This window comes from Giraffa tippelskirchi, chromosome 8, assembly GCF_054371585.1.
Source record: "Giraffa tippelskirchi isolate mGirTip1 chromosome 8, T2T-mGirTip1v1.2.pri, whole genome shotgun sequence".
Classification (NCBI taxonomy): domain Eukaryota; kingdom Metazoa; phylum Chordata; class Mammalia; order Artiodactyla; family Giraffidae; genus Giraffa; species Giraffa tippelskirchi.
Genome location: NC_137282.1, coordinates 13,694,697 through 13,718,518, shown reverse-complemented (window position 1 = coordinate 13,718,518; position 23,822 = coordinate 13,694,697). Strand labels below are relative to the sequence as shown.

The 23,822-nt window shown below is 40.5% G+C and overlaps 1 protein-coding gene across 14 annotated transcripts in view; it reads left to right on the top strand.

Moving 5' to 3' along the window:
* UNC5D (unc-5 netrin receptor D) overlaps positions 1-23,822 on the top strand; it is a 610,447-nt gene that overhangs the window by 472,225 nt on the left and 114,400 nt on the right. For 9 of the 14 annotated variants that reach the window (XM_081523441.1, XM_081523439.1, XM_081523440.1 and 6 more), the window contains 3 exons: positions 17,808-17,988; positions 18,859-19,026; positions 21,011-21,175. In XM_081523441.1, the coding sequence (XP_081379567.1) occupies positions 17,808-17,988; positions 18,859-19,026; positions 21,011-21,175 (514 nt within the window). The remainder of the gene's footprint in view (positions 1-17,807; positions 17,989-18,858; positions 19,027-21,010; positions 21,176-23,822) is intronic. The other 5 variants (XM_081523445.1, XM_081523443.1, XM_081523444.1 and 2 more) reach the window with 1 other exon arrangement.

Here is a 23,822-nt window from a genome sequence, read left to right as displayed (position 1 = left end):
GACACATACATTTCTGGTTTCTTTCTTGCCTCAGTGTATTTCTGCAGCCTCTTTTTTCCTCTCCTGCTACTTTTCTTCAGCTTTTATCTTAAACTCTTTTATCCCCTATCTTACTTCCTGCATGTTTTATATATACCTATAACCTTGGATACAATTGTTCCGAAGACTGTGGAATAAATATGCCCCAAAAGGTATTGACTAAGTAAGTGTGGCATTGAAGAGAGAGCTGGGTTGAATGTTTATTTCAGTGTCTTATGTACATCATGACTGAGTGAAAGTCGCTCAGTCATGTTTGACAGTTTGCAACCCCATGGAATAGTCCATGGAATTCTCCAGGCTAGAATACTGGAGTGGGTAGCTGTTCCCTTCTCCAAGAGATCTTCCCAACCCAGGGATCGAACCCAGGTCTCCCATATTGCAGGAAGATTTTTTTACTAGCTGAGCCACCAGGAAATATAACTAAAGGCATCATTGAGTTAATTATTCAAGTACTTAGCCTATTTTTCCATTGGCATCCTTATTTGGTTTTTCTTTTGTTGTTTTGATTTCAGACTGCTCTTTTTATATTAGGGACTAAGAGGAGGTTCGGTCAGCAAATATCAGTGCAGCATCTGAAAATGACCTTTTCACTTGATATTTTCTCTGTCCCTTATGTAAGTCAGATAAATGTTTGCCAAATTTTGATTGCCCTCTCTTTAAATCTTAGTCAGTTAGTTCAGTTGCTCAGTCATGTCTGACTCTTTTCGACCCCATGGGCTGCAGCACACCAGGCTTCCCTGTCCTTCACTATCTCCCGTAGTTTACCCAAGTTCATGTCCACTGAATTGGTGATGCCATCCAACCATCTCATCCTCTGTCGTCCCCTTCTCCTCCTGCCCTCAATCTTTCCCAGCATCAGGGTCTTTTCAGATGAGTCAGTTCTTCGTATCTGGTGGCCAAAGTATTGGAGTTTCAGCTTCAGCATCAGTCCTTCCAATGAATATTCAAGACTGATTTCCTGTAGCATGGACTGGTTGGATCTCCTTGCTGTCCAGGGGACGCTCAAGAGTCTTCTCCAACACCACAGTTCAAAAGCATCAGTTCTTCCACACTCAGCTTTCTTTATAGGCCAACTCTCACATCCATACATGACTACTGGAAAAACCATAGCTTTGACTAGATGAAACTTTGTTGGCAAAATAATGTCTCTGTTTTTTAATATGCTATCTAGGTTAAATCTTAAATCAGCCACAAATTTCTATTCATTCTATGTTACCCTTTAACTTATTGTTAAGACTCTTTATTGTACAGACATACCTCATTTTATTGAGCTTCACCTTATTACAGATAATGGGTTGTGGGGGTTTTGTTTTTTTTGTGGATTTTTTTGCATATTAAATGTTAGTGGCAATCCTGTTTGGTCGTATATTGGTTATTATTTTTTAGCAATAAAGTATCTTTTAACTTTTTTTTATCTTTTAACTTTTAATATATTGTTTTCTTAGACATAATGCTATTGCACACTTAACAGTCCACAGTATAATGTTAACTTTTATATTCACTGGGAAACCAAAAAAGATTGTGTGACTTTATTGTGAAATTCGCTTTATTGAGTATTTATTATACTGCAACCAAACCCACAGTATCTCCAAGGTATGCTTGTATAGCCGTTGTAACTTTCCAGTGCATCCCATCACAGCCTCTCCTCAGGGTTCTGGTCACAGCCACACAGTGATCTTTCTGCTCCTTGTTTTCCCTGCCCCCCACCCCCACCCCACATATTCTATATATCGTATCAGTTCAGTTCAGTTCAGTCGCGCAGTCGTGTCTGACTCTTTGCGACCCCATGGTCTGCAGCACGCCAGGCTTCCCTGTCCATCACCAACTCCCAGAGCTTGCTCATACTCATGTGCATCCAGTCGGAGATGCCATCCAACCATCTCATCCTCTGTCATCCCCTTCTCCTCCTGCGTTCAGTCTTTCCCAGCATCAGCGTCTTTTCCAGTGAGTCAGTTCTTCACATCAGAAGGCCAAAGTATTGGTACGTCATATCAAGTCTTCTTTTTAAATTTATTTTTAAATTTAATTTAAATGGTGCAGTTATGTCACCTGCCATCAAATCTTTTTCAGTGAATCCCTATCTTCGGATGATGAGATTTCAGATATTTTAGTGTCAGTCAGGGAAGGAAATCTATCCTTCTGTAACTTCTGCGTGAAAAAATTCCAAAGCTAATTCCATCTGTTGAGCTTGAAAAGCACCTATGAAACTTACAAAGGTAGGTGCAAAGTAGATGGCTAAATATGAGACTATAGGTCAAGTCTCTGAACTGAACATAATTTGGGAATGTTCTTGGGGCCCCAGGAAGTATATACTTCATGTTTGGATAGAGAAGAACCCAAAAAAACAGCATGAGTGGCCAGAGGACTGCAAAGAGAGAACACGTGGTATCATCAGAACCAATGGAAGAGACAATCCAAAAATGACTCTTCCTACTGCTGAAGGACAAGGAAGAATACAAAACAGTTTGCACTAAATGTAGCAACATGGGGAACATCAGTGAAGTCAGCAAGAGCACTTTCAGTGCATTGATGGGGTGGAAGTCAGACTGAAAGGTAATAATGAGGGGTGACTAATTGCTAAAGAACTCAAGAGAGATTCCTGTGAAGCAAAGAAAGGAAGGATATTGTTTGCTTACTTGTTTAAGATGGCAGAATCTTGAGCATGGTCAAAGATTTCATTCAGTTCTTTCCTGCTGGGTATTTTCTTAACTGTAAAGACCTAGTTAACCAGGTCCACTTTACCAAGTGGTTTAAGATGTGAAAGAACCTAAAATAGCATCTGACGCAGAGCAGACCATCAGTATAAATATGTTAATCTCTCTTCTATAAGAGAAATAATCTCTCTTCCCCTGTTTCAGCTCCACTGGGCCTTATCATTGTATGCAAAGTAAAATCTAATGCAGTTAGTTACAATAGAAATCCGTCTTTCTTACTAACCTGCCATCTCTTGAGTATCTCTTTCTCTTTTCTTTTTTTTAAAGTGCAGTTGGTTTACAATGTTGCGTTAGTTTCAGGTGTACTGGAAAGTGACTCAGTTATGCATATATAATCTTTTCAGTTTCTTTCCCATTATAGGTTATTGCAAGATACTGAATATCAATTCCCCGTGCTATACAGTGGGCTTCTCAGGTGGCTCAGATGGTAAAATGTCTGCCTACAATACGGGAGACCCAGGTTCGATCCCTGGGTTGAGAAGATCCCCTGGAGAAGGAAATGGCAACCCACTCCAGTACTCTTGCCTGGAGAATTCCATGGATGGAGAAGCCTGGTAGGCTCCAGTCCAAGGGGTTGCAAAGAGTCGGTCCTTGTTGTTTAATTTATATATACTATTGCATATCTGTTTATCCCAAAAAGTGAAAGTGTTAGTCACTCAGTAGTGTCCAACGCTTTGCAACCCCATGGATTGTAGCCCACCAGGCTCCTCTGTCCATGGAATTCTATAGGCAAGAATACTCGAGTGGGTGTCCATTCCCTTCTCCAGGGGATCTTCCCAACCCAAGGCTCAAACCCATGTCTCCTGCATTGGCAGATAGATTCTTTAGCCCTGAGTCACCAGGGAAGCCCAAAAGCAGGGGTAGGAAGGGATAAATTAGGAGTTTGGGATTAGCATGGGCTTCCCCAGTGGCACAGATAGTAAAGAATCTACCTGCAATGCAGGAGACCCAGGTAAAACCCCTGAGTTGGGAAGATCCCCTGGAGAAGGGAATGGCAACCCAGTCTAGTATTTTTGCCTGGGACATCCCACAGACAGAGGAGCCTGGTGGGCTACATTCCATAGGGTCACAAAAGAGTTGCATGTGACTTAGCAACTAAACAACCACAAGCCCTCCCTTTTACTTTGGTTGCTACAGCTTGTTTTTCTATGTCTGTATGTTTCTCTCTTACAAATAGTTCATTTTTTTTTTCATTTTTTTTAGATTTTGCAAATAAGTGATACCACATGATATTTTTATCTGACTGACTTTACTTAGTATAATAATCTCTAGATCTATTCATGTGGCTGCACATGGCATTATTTCATTCTTTTTTATAGCTGAGTAATATTCCTCTTTAATGTCTGTTTTCCTAGGTGCTGGGCACATTCTATTGTGTACAAGTATAATTTTAGCTCATTATATTGAATTGCCTTTCTGGCACAAACATTTGGAGAATAAATTCATTGCTTCCTATAGAGAATATATTTGACCCTCCTGTCCTCTTTGCAGGTTGGCAATGGTTAACCAGGCAGCAGGTTCTATTAATAACAGGAAAGCAATATGAAAACAATAGGAATAGCAGTGGGGTTACCTTTGCAGAAGAGGGGCATCACATTTGTGCCCATTGTTTGAAGCACATAATGACAGGTTTACTCACTGTTGTATTTCTAATCAATATTTTGGAGAGAACACAAGAGGTGATGTTAATCACTGTCTCCAATGTAAAAGCACCGTCTGAACCACTGATCTAGAGAAATTATCCATACAAGACCTCAGAGTTTGAATATGGCTATTTTGCACTTGAGTTATTATATTATACTACGCACGACTTTTTTTTTGGTACCATGTGTATTTTTTCCTCTTTCATGGTGGCTTTGTGTCTGTCAGGTAAAAGGAGGCTTGTATGGAGTGTACAGTCATCAAAGGATGAAAGATGAATAAGCAGAGAGCTTTTTTTTTTTTATTTTAAAGCACCATTAACTCAGTGGCATCTACCTGGGCTGTAGATGCACTTAGCTGATTTCATTTTGATAATGCTGTAAGCTGGGCTCTGATAATTGCCTTCTGTAATTGGAACAAATTTATGATTATGCTAATTCATTCTCAGCCACCCAATATATGGAAGCTCAGCTCATCCATATCTGTCCCTGCATTTCCTTTGTAGATCATTACATGATTAGCCTTTCAATGCGGCTGATGGAAATATTTTTATTCTGAACAGATCTGGTTTCTCCAGTGGTCTGTGTCTATGTATGTGTCAGTGATCTGTGTTTGCATTTCCAAATTGTATGTAACTCTGATACCAGCTTTTAAAACCAGTTATGATGTGAACGTTTTGAGTCTTTAATGCTTTAATCCTTACTAAGATGGCTATTTTCTCAGCACTTGAGTATATAGTACCTGGTAGTAAGGAACAGAAAAGGGGAACTGTTAATTAAGATCCCCTCACCACCACTTTAAAACCTGATGTACATACCGGAAATTGGTATGTAAGGAAATGTGAATGCAGAGACTGTTTTGAGTCTCTCTGAAAGCCAACTCTTTGTTGCACTTTTTTTTTTTTTTTTTTTTGCCTTTTTTTATGGCTGTTTTGGGTCTTTGTTGCTGCGTGCAGGCTTTCTTTAGTAGTGGCGCGTGTTCAGGGGCACGTGCTTCTCATTGTGGTGGCTTCTCTTGTTGCATGGGCTCTAGGCAAGCAGGTTTTCAGTAGTTGTGACACATGTGCCATGTGGGATCTTCCTGGACCAGGGATCCAACCAGTGTCCCCTGAATTGGCAGGCAGATTCCTAACCACTGCGTCACCAGGAGAGTTCCTGAAGGCCAGCTCTTTGTAATCTTGTCAAAGAGTTCTTCCCATCCTAAAATAATCCTTTAAAATGAAGAGGTAAATGATACTATGTTTTAGGTCACTCATTCAGATAGCCAGTGCAGTTTTCAACGCTTAAGAAGCTTTGGAAGCATCTCTAAGGTATTGCTTTATCAAAGGTTCAAAACCAGAATTCCTTTTCCCCTAGCAGGTGAGAGTGAGCAAATGTAGAATTAGCAACGAACAAGATCCTTTCCATAAGGGAGAGCATAGCTGAAAAGCTAATGGTAGCACACACCTCCTTTATGAATCATCTTTTGATTGCAAATCTCTTCCCATTCTCATTTTTATGCTTCATCTGTTCAATGTTGTCTTTTCCCTCTGATCATCATTCGTGTAAATGCTTTACATTAATGTAAACCTGTCTCATTTCTCACTCATGACAATGTTACAGTTTCAATAAACAGTTGATCAGGGTGTTTACTTTCCCAGAGACCATTAACCTGTCAAAATGAATTTTTAAAAAAATAACACGAGGCTGCACTTGACTTTCATAACTGAAACAGGGAACTTAAAGGACAACACTGATCTGACTAGAGACCGAGTGTCAGAACATAACATTCTCTGATCAGAATTCGGGCTTCTACAGAGGAACTCTTCATTCAGCATCCGTGAGGGTGATTCTGTCTTTGATCATTAGGTTTCTCTCCCTTCACAATTAAGCTGAATTTCTGCTTCCTTTTGTGATGCATAATCAGATAAGTGGAGCTAAATAGCAGAAAGTGCAATGTGGGTGGCTTTAAAGTCAATCTATCCAGTCTGGAAAGAAAAGGAAGACAAAGAGGGGAAACATGAGAGTACTGTTATAAATAGCTTGAAGGAAATAGTATCAAGGAGAGAGGGGAGGACAGGTAACATCTAATCTGCAAGTAGCAAAACAAGTGATGGCCTAAACTAAGATGAGAACGTAATTGGCTCCGTTCTGAGTAGAGGCATGTCACTCTATTGTAATAGTTAAGTCCCAGTTAAGACTTACTTTAGAATGCCAAGCCAAATCATGGGAAATGTTAAGGAACGAGCCTTCATGTGATCAGCAAGACAAGAAAATGGCTGATGTTTTGTGGCAGGAAACTGATTTGAAAGCTAAAACTTCTAGTTGTACCATTTTCCAAGTTTGTTGCTTTAGGTGAGTCATGTAGTCTGTAAAATGGGAAAAATAAGATATTTTTTGCTGCCTTGGAACTGTCATGAGGATCAAATGAGATAAAGTATTGGATAGCAGTGTGTTTGCTTTCAAGTGTAAAGACAGTGACCATTACCTGTGTGAGTTCCTTTGTCTTTTCTTCATGGTCACAAGATAGCTGCCTTAGCTACACAATTGCATCCATGCGCGACCAAATAAAAGACCTGAAACATCTATCCCTTTTCTTAGGAAAGCTATTTGCTAAATATTATAAGTTAATTTCCTAATTATTTATTTCCTATAAGTCACCCAACAGATCGTTGGCCTTCTGAAGTATTTTAAGACTGCAGACTGTTATCACAAAAGATTTCATGGACTATTTTCATTCATTTCTGCCCATTGCTCCAAAGCAAAACCAAACACCAGATAACTGGTAGAGGGCTACCATAACTTCTGAATAGTTATATAGGAACAAATATTAAGCTTGAATAAGTTTTGTATGTTAAAATAGTTCTGGCCACATTCTGAACATCTTGACATGTTAATATAACCAGAATGTAAGCATTCAAATAAGACCTGGCCTTTAATCAACCGTCTGGGAGACAATATATGTATTCAACAATGTTGCTTTTGTCAAGATATTTTTTGCATCCCCCTGTCCTTAGGGGTGATCATAAAATCCCCAAATACGTTTTCAAAATTATCTTCAGTGGTGTCAATCATCTATATTTCAATGTAATTTTGCAAATAGCATGGGATCATTCCACCCAAATCTGGAAAATAAGATGGATGACTAAACACAGTGGTTAAAAGCAAGACTTGAAGTCAAAACTTAGATTTAAATTCTGGTTCTACCATTTAAAAAATATATATATATGAGTTTGGACAAAGTACTTAACATCTTTGTTATTTGCAAAATGGAGATGGTAAAAGCAGTGTCCACCTCAAAGACACATTTTAAGAGTGAAATTAATGAACATGCATACAGTGTTTAAAAGAGTACTTGGCATGTGTGTGTGTGAAGTTGCTTCAGTCATGTCTAACTCTTTGTGACCCCATGGACTGTACCCTGCCAGGCTCATCTATGGGATTCTCCAGGCAAAAATACTGGAGTGGGTTGCCATGCCCTCCTCCAGGGCATCTTCCGAACCCAGGAATCAAACCCATATCTGTTTATGTCTCTTGCATTGGCAGGCAGGTTCTTTAACGCTTGTGCCACCTGGGAAGCCCGCTTGGTACAGAGAATACAAGAAATGCTAGGTCTCATTGTTTTAGGCTGGGAAATACTCATTTGATCAAAACTCATGATGTGACTTAAAGTAAATGAGAAATGTAGTGGTTACACCAATATGCTAGGTGTGGAAGTCAAGGGCTCCCCCAGGGTCCTCTGGAGCCCCCTCTTTACCTCTGCCTGGCCCGCTCCTCTCTACCCCTGTGTCCTTGGGTGCCATATCCCATTTACCCCCACCCGCAACTGTAATACATGCTCCAGCCTTCTCATTTTCTCACAGAAATCCAATCATACTTGTTATTTGGTAAGATAGCAACTTACCAAAAAGTTTGAGAGGTTATATTGGGAATGCCCACATTGCGAATGACTGTGACTTTCCAGTGTTTCCCTGGCTGGACCTCTCATACCCACTAGTGAGCTGTCTGTCAGACAAAGTTGCCTTCCTAAGCCAGCCTTAGTTGTAGTGGGGAGAAAAACCATTTATTACTCTTATATAACTCATACCTTGAGCAAATACATGGAATTCTGTATGAGACCCTATGGAGCCATTATGAAACATTAGTGGTTCCCAGAATATATTTAAGAACAACTACACTCAAAATGTCTCTCTTCCAAAAAAAAAAAAAAAATGTCTCTCTTCCATTTCGTATCTAGACACCACTCTGGGATTTAAAGCAAAAAATAATATCCCCTTCCTTGGCCCAATCGCTGAAATGCAGTTTGAAGTTGTATATATGTATGTATAATCACACCAGCCTCTAAACTTGCATATATGTTAATTTAGACTAAAAGCTTTATTCAACAGATGCTATTGAATATCCTCAAAAGAAGACTGTATGCAAGTTATAGGAAGATTTAAAATATTGTTTTTGTTCTTAAGGAACTTGCCACTTAAGATGACCCCCAGGCAACAAGTAGATGAATTGAGAAGCTTCTAAAATCAGAAATCTGAGATTACATCTTTAAGAACAGCTCAATTTTACATTTCCTCTAGCAAATCCCAAGAGGACTGGAATAGGGGGAATAAGAACACTTGGCGAAAGTGAACGTGTTCGTCGCTCAGTTGTGTCCAACTCTTTGCGACCCCATAGACAACTATGGTCGTTCCCTATGGTAAGTTCCCATAGACTGGAACCCACCAGGCTCCTCTGTGCATAGAGTTCTCCCAGCAAGAATACCAGAGTGGGTAAGCTTTTCCCTTCTCCAGGGAATCTTCCCAACCCAGGGATCAAACCTGGGTCTCCTGCATTGTAGGTGGATTCTTTACCATCTGAGCCACCAGGGAAGCTGAGGGGATAAGAACACTTGGTAGGTGATACCAACTCATGACCCCCATTGGCATTTTCTATGGGATGTGAAGGAAGAGAGAGCTCCAGGTTGATAACTATCTAGGATTCAAAGGATAACAGGCTTGGGATCCTGCATAGGAAGAGAGCTGGCCTGTTAAAGTGCCTTTCTCTTTCTAGTCTAGTTTTTACACTTCTAAATGATTAATAACAGCACTTGGCTCCTCATGCTCTTATGGAATATTAAGAATAAGAACAGGAGTATTAGAATCTGACATGCTTTCTGATGGAAATAAACCTTTGGGTGTAAAGTTTATCTGTATAGATATACAGAATGTCTGACAAAAGGTCAGAAGAGGCGAAATGTCAAGACTCATGCAAACATTTTCAAATGTGACCCAGCTCTCAGATAAGCTGATCACCCATGAAGCATCGATCCATCCCTCTTCCAAAGGAGGCGGCCTCCCCATCCAATTACACCATGCTGCCTATTGTTGCAGAAATCTATAGGGTTGTCAGTTACATACCTTCTCTCCCCAGCTAACCAGAATGACGGATCAGGAACTCGCTGTTAGGCATGAAATCTTAAGTGTCTTTGAAGGTCTGTTTATCCAGATTTGTTTATAAACTGGAAAAATCTACAAACTGCAGGCCATCTGCACATAACACTATGTTAATGAACTCATGTGTCCTGCAAATCCATAAGTTCATTACCTCTAAGTAACTGGTTTCTTCACACACTCCTAACTGGGATTATCCATCTAAGCTAAGTAAGTAGAAACCAGATGAAAAAAAAATTTTTTTTTTTCTCTGAAGATGTGAATGCCTTGCACCTTCCAGAATGTTAAGTCTCTCTGTCAAAGAGCTGACCTGTTAGCCTGAGATCATTTGGATCCATGATTTAAAAAAGAAAAAGTGTCCATTAGCCTCAGGGTGGTCAATGTATTGATCCCACACAGCTAATTTGAAAATGTGTATTGCTTTTGTTAAGAGCTTAATTAGGGCTTTGTTGGCAACTTCATATAAAATAATTTCTGAATTTAATATTCATGCCCTTATGATACTTATAGAATATATAAGTTCAAAAATTCTTAGATGCTTGGCAGTCATTTCTATGGAAAAGCATTGACAGTGGCCCATGATGCATACGAACCAGAGCATTCTTGAATGATTGGGGAAGCCAACTTACTGAAAGGAATTAAATTCAGTGAAGTCTTCTTTGTGGTGGCACTCCCAAGAGGCCAAACAGCTCTTATGTTATGGTATCTGGAAAAGAGAGAGTAAATAGTGAATCTCCATGCAGTTTATGGATGTGTTTTGTTTGATCCTCACAATATATTTTGCAATGTGTGAGTCATCATGTTAGAATAAAGAAATAGTCCATTAAAATACACAACGCTAGCTTCTCAAGAAAGATGGAAGATCTGGTTATGTGGACAGCAAGGAACTCAGACCAGTCAATCCTAAAGAAATTGACCCTGGATACTCATTGGAAGGAGTGATGCTGAAGCTCTAATATTTTGGCCACCTGATGTGAAAAGCCGACTCATTGGAAAAGACCAGATGCTGGGAAGGATTTAAAGCAAAAGGAGAAGAGGGCAACAGAGGATGAAATGGTTGGATGGCATGACCGACTCAGTGGACATGAACTTGGGCAAACTCCAGGAGATGGTTGAGGGACAGGGAGGCCTGGCGTGCTGTAGCCCATGGGGTTGCAAAGAATCAGACACAGCTTAGCAACTGAACAACTGGTTACACTGGTCACCATAATCTGAACCTACCTGGCAGCTGCCTTTTTTGCACAAGTTGTGGAATCTGTGCTTTGTCACCAGCAGCAGTGGATCCCCATACATCCTGACACTGAAACTGTGTACTCCATATAAATGTGAAGATTGCTGTGATACATTGAAAGCAAAAAAGATTTTAAAGCAAAAATGAGTTCATAGTCATTTTTCATTGCACTATCATTGTTAATTTTTTAAAATACTCATGTCTCTATCTAAAGTAGGAAAAAACAAAAAGAGAAAAATGGTAACATATTTTAAGAAAAATGAGAGTGAGCTCATCTCTTCATGGGAATGAAGAATAGGCCCTTGTCTTTAATATGCAAACAACGCGCGTGGATGTCTTGCACCCAGCGCCTCATCAGTAATTTATGTTACTTCCCTGGCCCCCAGGAACATTCGAGTTTGCAACTGCTGCTGTAGGAAATGCTTTTTTCCTATTATCTTATTTATTAAACTATTCTGCATTAGGAGCACTTAGCTCATCAAAAATGTTTTAACATTTCTCTAAGTGACAAAAGCATAAATCCAAGAGTGATTCGTCACTTTTACAAGCCCAGAAAATACCAGACTGATTTTCTCATAAAGATCCTGCCATCAGTTAAATGGATAAACGATTAGTGTACGAATAAAAAACAGCCCTGCAGTTAGTGGTAGTAACGTGCCCATTGTTTGTAGGCATAATTGGATTGATGGACCTCAGTCATGACACTGTAAACACCAATTATGCCAGAATGTATATATACTAAGATACCTTATTTGTCCTAGATATATTTTTTGGTTTTCAAGCTGTATTCTGGGGAAACCAAGTAACAGACTACTGTACGTGTTCATAGTACATGTGGGTGGATGGGGATAGATTGTATGGCAAGGGTCAACTTATAACTTATGGTACAGGTATGCTGAACTTCTCCATGGGGTCTGATTTTTTTTTAATTTATTAATTTTTTTTTTTTTTTGCCGTGCTGGGGTCTTCATTATTGTGTGCAGACTTTCTCTGATTGTGGCGGGCAGGGGCTACCCTCTAGTTGCTGCACACGGGCTTCTCATTGCGGTGGCTTCTCTCGTTGCAGAACACAGACTCTAGGCATGCAGGCTATACATAAACACACATGTATTATTTTTCAAATTCTTTTCCCTCATAGGTTATTATACAATATTGAGTATAGTCCCCTGTGGTATACAGGGTTTGTTTTGTTTTTTTTTATGTCGCCAGTCGTGTCTGACTCTTTGTGACCCCATGAACTGTTTATTACATGTAGATAGATAGAAAGATATATATATATATATATAGTGTGTGTGTATCTGTTATTCCCAAACTCCTAATTTGTTCATCCCCCCTTTCCCCTTTGGTAACCCTAAGTTTGTTTTCTATGTCTGTGAGTCTATTTCTGTTTTGTATATAAAGTTTATTTGCATCTTTTTTTAAATTTCTGCATATAAGTGATATATATATATATATATGATCACATATTATACACCATATGATGACATAAGCTTTAATTTGAGGAAGCAGTCTATGGCTAAATATAAATTTGAGTACTACTTAACTGTGCTACATAAGTAAAAGACTTTTATAAGCTAAAGTAGTTGTTTTTGAGATTAATAAATACCTTTTCCTTTATGTGCCACAGTTAACCACCAGGAAGAAAAAAAACAGCTGCCCCAAGTCTTTTTTCAAAACCTCTGCAGCATATTGCATTTTTTTCCAATCATTTTTAAAGAATATGTATGTTTGTGATTTATTTATTTGTTGTTTTTACAAATTTATGATTGCCCTAAACACACAGTTTTTCAGTTTGACTATTTAATGCATTATGAGTATTTTCAGTATTTTCACTGGTTGAAATCATGACCTTTAGTGCTATACACTATTAAATTGTATTATTGAATCATGATTTATTTAAATAGAACTCTGGCATACTTCTTTTCTCTTTCTTTCTTTTTTGCAGCTAAAAATAGTTTATTGTGTTTAAATTCTTGTTTGTAGCCCTAATAATTTTTTTCGGCAAATTCTTGAGATCACAATTACAAGAGCAAAAGGCTTACTATCTTTAAGCCTGTTAGATGGAGATAATATTAGGAAGAAAATTAAAGCAGGACACAGAGCGTGAGGGGACCTTACTATATTAGAGAAAAGTTGTCAGGCAAGACCTCTCTAAGGAGGTAGCATTTTATTAGAGACCTGAATGAAAGCTGAGGTTGAGCCTTAGGGACACTCACAATGAGGCCTTCTGGGCAGAGGAAGCAGCAGATGTTAAGGCCCTGAGGTGGGAGGTTGCGTTGAGTTTTCTAGAACAGGAAGGAGTCCAGTAGGGCTGGAGTAGAGTGCACAGAGGTTACTTGGGGATCTAAGGTGGGAAATTAACCCGGCGGCAGACCAAGAAGGACTTTCTTAGCCATGGTAAGGATGTGCAGTTTTGTTCTTCAGTTCAGCTCAGTCTCTCAGTCATGTCCGACTCTTTGCGACCCCATGAATTGCAGGATGCCAGGCCTCCCTGTCCATCACCAACTCCTGAAGTCCATCCAAACCCACGTCGATTGAGTTGGTGATTCCATCCAGCCATCTCATCCTCTGTCGTCCCCTTCTCCTCCTGCCTCCAATCTTTTCCAGCATCAGAGTCTTTTCCAATGAGTCAGCTCTTCACATGAGGTGGCCAAAGTATTGGAGATTCAGCTTCAACATCAGTCCTTCCAATGAACACCCAGGGCTGATCTCCTTTAGGATGGACTGGTTGGATCTCCTTGCAGTCCAAGGGACTCTCAAGAGTCTTCTCCAACACCACAGTTCAAAAGCATCAATCCTTCTGTGCTCAACTTTCTCCACAGTCCAACTCTCACATCCATACATGACCACTGGAAAAACCATAGCCTTGACTAGATGGACCTTTGTTGGCAAAGTAATGTCTCTGCTTTTTAATATGCTGTCTAGGTTGGTCATAACTTTCCTTCCAAGGAGTAAGCGTCTTTTAATTTCATGGCTGCAGTCACCATCAGCAGTGATTTTGGAGCCCAAAAAAATAAAGTCTGACACTGTTTCCCCTGTTTCCCCATCTATTTCCCATGAAGTGATGGGACCAGATGCCATGATCTTAGTTTTCTGAATGTTGAGCTTTAAGCCAACTTTTTAGCTCTTCTCTTTCACTTTCATCAAGAAGCTTTTTAGTTCCTCTTCACTTTCTGCCGTAAGGGTGGTGTCATCTGCATATCTGAGGTTATTGATATTTCTCCCGGCAATCTTGATTCCAGCTTGTGCTTCTTCCAGTCCACCGTTTCTCATGATGTACTCTGCATATAAGTTAAAGAAGCAGGGTGACAATATACAGCCTTGACGTACTCGTTTTCCCATTTGGAACCAGTCTGTTGTTCCATGTCTAGTTCTAACTGTTGCTTCCTGACCTGCATACAGGTTTCTCAAGAGGCAGGTCAGGTGGTCTGGTATTCCCATCTCTTTCAGGATTTTCCACAGTTTATTGTGATCCACACAGTGAAAGGCTTTGGCATAGTCAATAAAACAGAAATAGATGTTTTTCTGGAACTCTTGCTTTTTTGATGATCCAGCGGATGTTGGCAATTTGATCTCTGGTTCCTCTGCCTTTTCTAAAACCAGCTTGAACATTTGCAAGTTTATGATTCACGTATTGCTGAAACCTGGCTTGGAGAATTTTGAGCATTAGTTTTGTTCTTAGTGGAGTTCAAAGATATAGAAGGATTTGGACCCAGAAAAGGATATGACCTAATCCCTTCATGGAGAATCCACTATGGAGGCAAGAAGGGAAGCACCAGACAGACCGAGTAGTTAAGAGGCTATTAGTGTCTTCCAGAAAGGAGATAATTGTAGAGCAGCAATAGCAGAAATGTCCAGTCTCTCCAATTTCAATTAAAAAAAATATCATCTGTGTGTGTCTGTGTACATTTGTGTCATTTTCATCTTCACTCTGGGTAGGAACAATGTCATTATATTGTTGTTCACCTTTTTTTTTAGTGGTGTAGAATATTTATTGAGTTGTTTAATTAGCATGTGTTTTTTCCATCTTATTTTGGATGACATTTTATCATCAACTAATATGAGAGCATGAGTGGTTCAGATCATAACCCTCAGATCATCAGATTATTACCATTTTATATATCAAACCTGTGACAAATATTCTCCTCGTGTGTTGACCACTTCATTTTGTGCATGAATATTTTTATATAAGTTTTTAATTTGGAACCAGACCTCTGCTTAGTGATTGTGGCTTTAATTTCCTCTGGGCCCAGATTTGCTTTGGAAAGCTTTCTTTGATTTCCAGGTGCTGGGCCTACTTTGGTTACTATTTCGAGGGCCACTGCCCCCAGGGTCGTTTCCTCACTAGGAATGATTTACTTATGAACCATGTCCAGACTTTCCCAACTTCCTGACCAACTGTTTGGAGGGAAGGGATGGAAAAAGAAGATGACTTAAGGTGGAGACAGGAGGGAATGGCTTTGTAGGCACTAGAAATAGAAAGGGTAGGAAATTAACAATCAGAAAACCAAACAGTTTGCACTCAGAATTTCTGGACCAGGAGGAGAGTGGAGTAGAACCAGACTTCCCCAGACCCACTTCAAGCTGACCGATTTGTTCTCTCCAGTGACACAGCAGTGATTGTGGTTTAAAAAACCCAATCCAGTTGGTTTAACATAAATAAATGTTTTATCACAGATATTGGCGACAACTCTTACTTTCTGGTGGCAATGTAGATTTGCTTCTTTTCTTATAAATTTATTTATTTTGATATTCTGGGTCTTAGTTGTGGCATGCAGGATCTTCTTAGCTGCATCATGTGGGATCTAGTTCCCTGACCAGGGATTGAACCCAGGCCCCCTGCATTGGGAGCACAGAGTCTTAGCCACTGGACCACCAGGGAAGTCCCTAGATTTACTTGTTTCCGTCTTAACCATTAAATGTAAGGTCCATGGAAGAAGAGGTTATGCTGGTTTTGTTTATCTCGCTTTATTCAACTTTCAGGATGACCTCTGATGTTCAGTAAATGTTGGAATATTTATTAGTTGAATGAATGAATGGCTGGAAAATAGGCAGTGTTACTGGGGAGTGGAGGATATTTTGTAATGGATTGGTGGTCAGATTGTTTTAAAATTGGCTCCACTGCCCTACTTTGTTAAACAGAGCCGAGCTTTTGGACTCTGGGTCATCATTAGTTCTTATACCCAAGGCTGGCACACGGTGATGCCTTGAGGAGCTGCTGGGGTTGGTAATTAGGCTCGCCTCCTGCACCATGTTGCTTTTTCTGCTCTTATACATGTTTCAAAGCAGTTCTCCAATCTCTTTTGGCTATTTTGGCATCATTTTCTTTTCTAAAAATCCGCCTCATCTAGAATTGATTTTAGATTGACTGATGACTTTTGGTATTCTATACTCTCATTCTTTGGATGGTTCTTGGGATAAATATTAAAGTATCATTATAGGTTTTCTTCTGATAAATAAATCCCTTTTAATGGAAGCCAAAAGTATTTATTAAACCAAATTGCTAACAGGTGTCACTTGATTATTGGTGATAAATTATAATTGTTTACATTTAAAGGTGAAATGAGACATCTTCCAAAGCCAACTTTCCATTATCTATGTTAGTGACGGGCAGGGTACGTGAAAAGAACCCGGATGCTTGTACTTTTGTGTGAGGTCTTTTTGGTGTAGTGACTGCTTTCTTGGTTAAATTACAGTTATGATGTGTCTGTTAAATTCCCATGTGTAACACATAACGATAACTAGAGCTAAATGATTCTTGTCAAACAGGAGCTGTGTACAGTGCTACCAAGATGGCACAAGGGAGTGGAGATGTTGTTTAGATGTAGAGGCAGAGGATAGCATGGGGAAGAAAGGCAGCTGGATTGGGGAAGCCTGGTCTGCTTGATGAATTAGGGGATGTAGGGATGGTGTGTCCCAGCTTCCAGGAAGATGAGGATCCAGGGAGCAGAAGGTCCCATCTGTGGCTTCCTCAGGTGTCCAGGGAAAGGTACATTTGGCCAAAGATAGGTTTAAGGTGGAACTGGAAAGAAAGAAATAGATACTCTAGGAGCAAGCTAGAGGAAACAAACCAGAGATGGGACTAGCCTATGCTCAAAAGATGTGAAAAGTGAGGTCCTTTGGAAGGGAGGCTGGGGCTTAAATGTGTCGGGTATCTGATCTGACCTAAACATCTGTTGAATCACTAAAGGAGTAACATAAGTGATCACCAAAGAAACATATCCCTGAAACCAGGGAACATTGAGATCTGAGTTTCATTTCTGTGTTTCTGATTACCCAAATCTATGTTGTTGTTGCTTAAATGCAAACAATATCAGCTTCACACCTTGTCTGACAACATAATATCCTCTCTGCACAAAGTCCAAGCTTTACCTATATGTGTTGCTTTTTCTCATCTCCACTTTGGGCCAGTTATTGGAGTATCATCATCATCATCATCAGAGTTGTAACACAATGAAATGACCTAATTACAGTCTTTTCTCTCTTCTGTTGCATTTTTAGAAAATAGGTCAAAGTCAATAGGATGCTTATATTCTTTTCCCACCTTCAGTTTATTAACTGGAGTATTCGTGTCCTGAATATACCAAATGAATGAAAAGGATGGTGTATGGAATAAAGATTAAAAAGATCCCATTCGTGTTGCTGTTCTGTGTGTTATGTACATCTCTCTCCCATAGGCTCTAACCACTTATCTTCCGATTCCAGAAAAGTTCTTTTTGTGTGTGTGTGTATTTTTTTTTTTTAATGACTTGTAAACATTCTTGACTTCTGATAGGTGGAGTGGCTGAAAAATGAGGAGCCCATAGACTCTGAACAAGATGAGCACATCGACACCAGGGCGGACCACAACCTCATCATCCGGCAGGCGCGGCTCTCAGACTCCGGGAATTACACTTGTATGGCGGCCAACATCGTAGCCAAGAGGAGGAGCCTGTCGGCCACAGTGGTGGTTTATGGTAAGACCAGCCCAAAGACCCGGAGTGGATAGAGAGGATAGGAAGTAGAGGGGTCGAGGGAGGTGCATGTCCTTAGAACTCTCTGTGTCTAGCACTGAGGGGACTCCGGGGGTTTCCATTATAGCGCCCATCTCCTGCCTCAGCCCATTGGCAGCTGACGCAGACCCCTGTAGCCATGAATGTGTTTGCTCTTTCACCCAAGATTGGACTTCCGGGGGACAGTGAGTGACATTTTCAATCTATTTTCAAAAGAATTTTAAAAGACGTTTCTTTGCCTCCATTGTGTGTACATTTGAAAAGAATCGAGGTGGGCAACTTCTGCTTCCCGCTCTTCCCAAACCCAGCATCCACCCCATCCTCCCCAGACCTGCTCTTCGTAATTCCTCGTCTGGCATATGAAATCCACCAAAAACAAACATGACTATTTGCTGAATAGCTCAGGTGATGGATAAGTGAAATTCCCAGCTATTGAAGTAAGCACTCCCTTCCACAACAGAAGAGCCCTGGGATTTACGTTTGAAGCACTGAAAGTTAATAGAAACTCAGATGCTGGTATTTTCTTCTTCTCTGGAATTTCAAGTGCTGTAGAGAGATTGATGAGATCTTCCTCTGGTTCATCATATCCTTGCAAAGCAAATTCTCTGTGTCCCTCCTATAGTCTGCAGAAGAGTAGACGGAGAGGTGGAACCTAGATCAGCCCCACAGTTGCCGCACAGTGGGGCAGCCGGTGAGGGTCCCCGCCGGTCTCTTGGTCCCTGGATGCCCAACTCACAACACCTGGCAAGTGGCTTGCACATAGTAGGCAATCAGTAAAAACCTCTTTCCTTTCTTTTTTTTTTTTCTTCTCCCCTCCCCATTTTTCTCTCTCAGTGAATGGAGGCTGGTCTTCCTGGACAGAGTGGTCAGCCTGCAATGTTCCCTGTGGGAGAGGATGGCAGAAACGTTCCCGGACCTGCACCAACCCAGCTCCTCTCAATGGTGGAGCCTTTTGTGAGGGAATGTCAGTGCAGAAAATAACCTGCACTGCTCTCTGTCCTGGTGAGATATGCCTAGATTTCCTTTTCCCTTCTCATCCACCACCATGATTGAGCTGGTGTGAAGCTTTCAGTAGACCCTACCTTCCCAAAGGCAACATCTTCCAAGTTCTTAGAATGGAGCCTTTGTCCAGAGTACTCACATGGAACTCATTGTAACAGCAAGAACATGGATGAAATACCTCTATATGAGGGCATAGTTTTTCTCTTCATACTCAGATTACCCTAGACACTCAACATCAATAAGCCAAATGTTTTTATGTATTTTTATACTACCAGTGTTTGATTGGGCTAAGCCATAGCCTTCTCTCCTTGGGTTCTCCTATTGTATAGTGTTCATCTGTATAATAGGGAGTAGTGAATTACCTTTAAGCACCAAACAGGTACCAAATACTTGACCTTTTATCATCAGTCACCATTCAACTGACCTCATCAGTTTTACCTTTGCATTTAAGACAATGCAATTGGCCGAGATTGCATCACAGCCATTTCTATTTTGCATTTGGGGTATGATTGCCTTCGTTTCTGAATAGAGGCTTCATTTACCAAATATGGCTTTTACGAGTTATTTTGCTCATCTTACTGGCTGTAACCCAATTTATACAATGAGAAATAGATGAGCCAGAAGATGACTTTCTGAATGGAAAGCATATCCTCCCACTGAGAAATAAATGGATCCTGGGTCTCACACGCATGATCCAACATTAAGTCCAAGGACACTGGACCAGAGACTTGTGTCTTTAAAATTGCAAATCTAGTGCCACTCAAAGCTAAGGCCAGGCTCTTGCCAGTTGCCTGTGCTTGGAGTTTCATTTTGAATTTGTATTCAGTACACATTTATTGAGTGCTTACTATGTGCAGGTACTGTGCAAGATACATTTACACAAACAATGTCCTTTAGTTTTGGGTTGTGAGTTTTATGATTCCCCAGTTGACAGAAATCGTAAAGTCAGGCTAAGTGCTTGCTTAGGGTGGCTCAGTCAAAAAGTTGACAGAACCAAGACAAGAACTCAGATATTTTGATTCAAATTTAGTATTTTTATTTTACACTACACTGGGCTTCCCAGGGTGGTTCAGTGGTAAAGAATCTGCCTGCCAATGCAGAAGACATAGGTTCAATCCCTGGGCCAGGAAGATCCCCTGGAGAAGGAAATTGCAACCCACTCCAGCATTCTTGCCTGGGAAATCTCATGGACAGAGGAGCCTGGCGGGCTACAGTCCATGGGGTCACAAAGAGTCAAACACGACTGAGCGGCTGAGCATGCACATGCTCTTGACTAGTCACTCTAGATTAAAAATGGCAATATCTTCAATAACCCACATAAGCATGGTTGGCCTATTCCTAGGAGGTAGTGAAACAATTGCTTCCAATAGCTGCCATAATCTCTAGGGTTGTTTTTTAGTGGAATTGAGTTCAGTTTGTTCGTTTCTACATACAGCAGCAATCCATGACCCAAGAAATTCTATTTATGTAAGTCTTGGTATCTTGGGGCTTGGCTGACCTGTTTTAGTTTAATACTATCAATATATATGGGTTTAGCTTTTTATTATTGAGGGGCTTTTAGGACTTAAAGAGCATTTATTCTGCTTTCTGTTCTAAACTATCAACCCACAAGGAAGTAGTGATTACCAGTGGTTCTTACACAGAGAGTATCTGTCCATCTAAGATGCACATGGGCATAAAAGATGGGGAAAGAATGGATAATGACATGATTAGCTAACCTGAGGGCACGGGTAATTCACATGTTTGCCAAAATTCAGTAATTGGTCTCATCCTGCAATAGCAAGAGAATTACACCACTGCTGTTGTTCACCTGTCTCTTTAGGAAAGAAACCACGGAGAGAAGATAAACGGATATATTATTTTGTTTCTGTGGTGGTGGTGATGTCTTTAAAATCCAGCTCTAAGAACCACAGGGCCTTGGGGTGAGTCTCCTGACAGCTGTCAGATGCAGTCTAACGATGGCTCCTTCTGTTTCCCTTTGAAGTGGACGGGAGCTGGGAAGCGTGGAGTGAGTGGTCGGTCTGCAGCCCAGAGTGCGAGCATCTGCGGATCCGAGAATGCACGAACCCCGCCCCGAGAAACGGGGGCAAATTCTGCGAAGGTCTAAGCCAAGAATCCGAGAACTGCACAGACGGCCTTTGCATCCTAGGTAAGACCTTACGGTACACATCTTCTGTGTCTGTCCATCATAGGAAAAGATGCTGTGATAATGCCAGGACCATTGATTCAGTGAAATCAGTTCCCAGAAAACAAAATCCCCCAGAGCAAAAAGAAAATGGGTGGAAAGTGTCAAAGAACAAATAGGTTTCTAGTAGAGAGGGGGTCATTTTAAACATTGTTATCACTGGTTCCACCCATGCGTATATTTACTGTGAACGTAACTAGATACGGTTTGGAGAGAAATGATGTAGGCAGATGTGTTAGACTTTGGGGCTTAGCAGTTCTTTTCTTATAGGGGCCAGTGTTTTTAGGTTTGGTGAAATTCTGATCTGGATCACTGTAGGCTTATATTTCTCCCAAGAATTTTACCAGACTCTAAAGCATTTCATAATCCTCAGAGACCACAGGACATGCAGTGCGACCAAGGGACATGCGTTGTGACTGTTAACCTTACAGATGGGGGGAAATATGGCACTGAGGAGGTGGCTGGGTTTGTCTCAAATTGGTCTGGCATGGCCCAAAATAGAATGCCCATTTCAGAACTTCCAAGCCTTTGCGTTATTCCTGAGGTTATGTTATAACTTCTTCAAGTGACTGTCTGCCTGGGTATGAAACCATGGGAGGATTAAGTAGAACCACACAGAGGTGAGTTTTAATTTGGTGGTGTCCCTTATTAGCTTTGTGGTCTGGGGTAAGTCACACAACTGCTTAACTTCTCTGAATTGTACCAAAAGTACCCAAAAAGTGCCTATTTTTGATTATCTTCTGGGCCCAATATTAAAAGAATATATTTTGAATATTTCATGGCACAGAATAGGGGCTCAATAAATAGCAATCCCTTCTCCGCTTGCCTACTGAGATGTGGTAAGGGTATATTGATTTTTCTTAGATCCTTTAAAAACAGGAGATTTGAGGTGTACCTGTTCTTTAGAACTAGGTTGCCTTCTAGGATGATATCCAGCAAAAAATAATGTAGTTCAACAATTTGTCATCTTTTCAGGAATATGTGTCACTTTTTATTTAGGAAGATTATAGTATGAAGGAGGCATCTAAGTTGTATTTATTTTTCTGTGTCAATATGACTAGCTATGCTTGAAAGCAAGCCTCTACAAACAGTTATATTTTCAAAATAAGTCGAAATGGTTAATGCGTTAGTTAAAATGATCAGTACATTGAAACAAGTGCTACCTCATAGCCCCATAATTCCTTTATTTGCTCAGTTCAAGTACTGAGTAATCTACATATGTCAGATACAATACTGCTGCTGCTGCTGCTGCTAAGTTGCTTCAGTCGTGTCCAACTCTGTGCGACCCCATAGACGGCAGCCCACCAGGCTCCCTCATCCCTGGGATTCTCCAGGCAAGAACACTGGAGTGGGTTGCCATTTCCTTCTCCAATGCATGAAAGTGAAAAGTGAAAGTGAAGTCGCTCAGTCGTGTCCGACTCCTAGCAACCCCATGGACTGCAGCCTACCAGGCTCCTCCGTCCATGGGATTTTCCAAGCAAGAGTACTAGAGTGGGGTGCCATTGCCTTCTCCACAGATACAATACAAAGGTCTGTAATTAAAGAGAACCAAGTCTTGGGCTTCTCTGGTAGCTCAGATGGTAAAGAATCTGCCTGCAATGCAGAAGACCTGTGTTCAGTCCCTGGGTAGGGAAGATCCCCTGGGGAAGCGAATGACTACTCCCTATAGTATTCTTGCCTGGAGAATCCTATGGACAGAGGAGCCTGGCAGGCTGCAGTCCATGGGGTCGCAAAGATTCAGAGCCGACTGAGCGACTAACACTTTCACTTTTCACCCATCAGTCTCAGTGGTGAAGGGGCCCTGCTCTCTAGTAAATACACCATCGCAATCAAGGATTGACAACGTTTCCATTCATCCCCAAAGTTTACTTGTACTCTTTTGCAGTCATTTCTTTCCCCCTACCCCTAACCACCTCTTTTCTGCTTTCTTTCAGTTGTCATAATGCGTTTGACATTCCTTCATTCTGCTACACCCATCAGTAATTAATTTTTCATTTTTGTTAAATAGTGTTCCATCTTATGGGTCTACCGCAATGTGTTTACCCTTTAACCAGGTGATAGACATAGGGTTGTTTCCATTTGGGGGCTCCTATGAACAAAGCTGCTATGAACCCTTGTGTACCGCCCTTGTGTGGACATATATTTTCATTTCTTTTGGGTAAATACCTAGAAATGGAATTAGTGGGCCATATCATAATTAGGTAATTTAACAGTATAAGAAACTTTCTGAAATAACTGTAATCATTTAAGTTTTTACCGCTGAGATGTAACTGTGCTGACTGTTCCACATCTTTGCCAACATTTACTATTGGTTATTTTAAATTAAGTCATTCTAATGAGTATGTATATTTTTTATTGTAATTTGCACTTCCATAATAGCTAATGATATTGAGCAAATTTTCATTTGTTAATTGGTCATTCATCTGTGTTTGTTGATGAAATGTCTAGTCCATTCTTTTCAAATGTAAGGAGACAACACAAACTCATTAGCAAGAGGTTTAAGGAACTGTGTTTCTGGCTACCCTTGACAACCACCAGATGTATCTGAAATATACCTTTAAGTTGTGACTATTTCTTAACATGTTTCTTAACATTGATTAGGACTATAGTT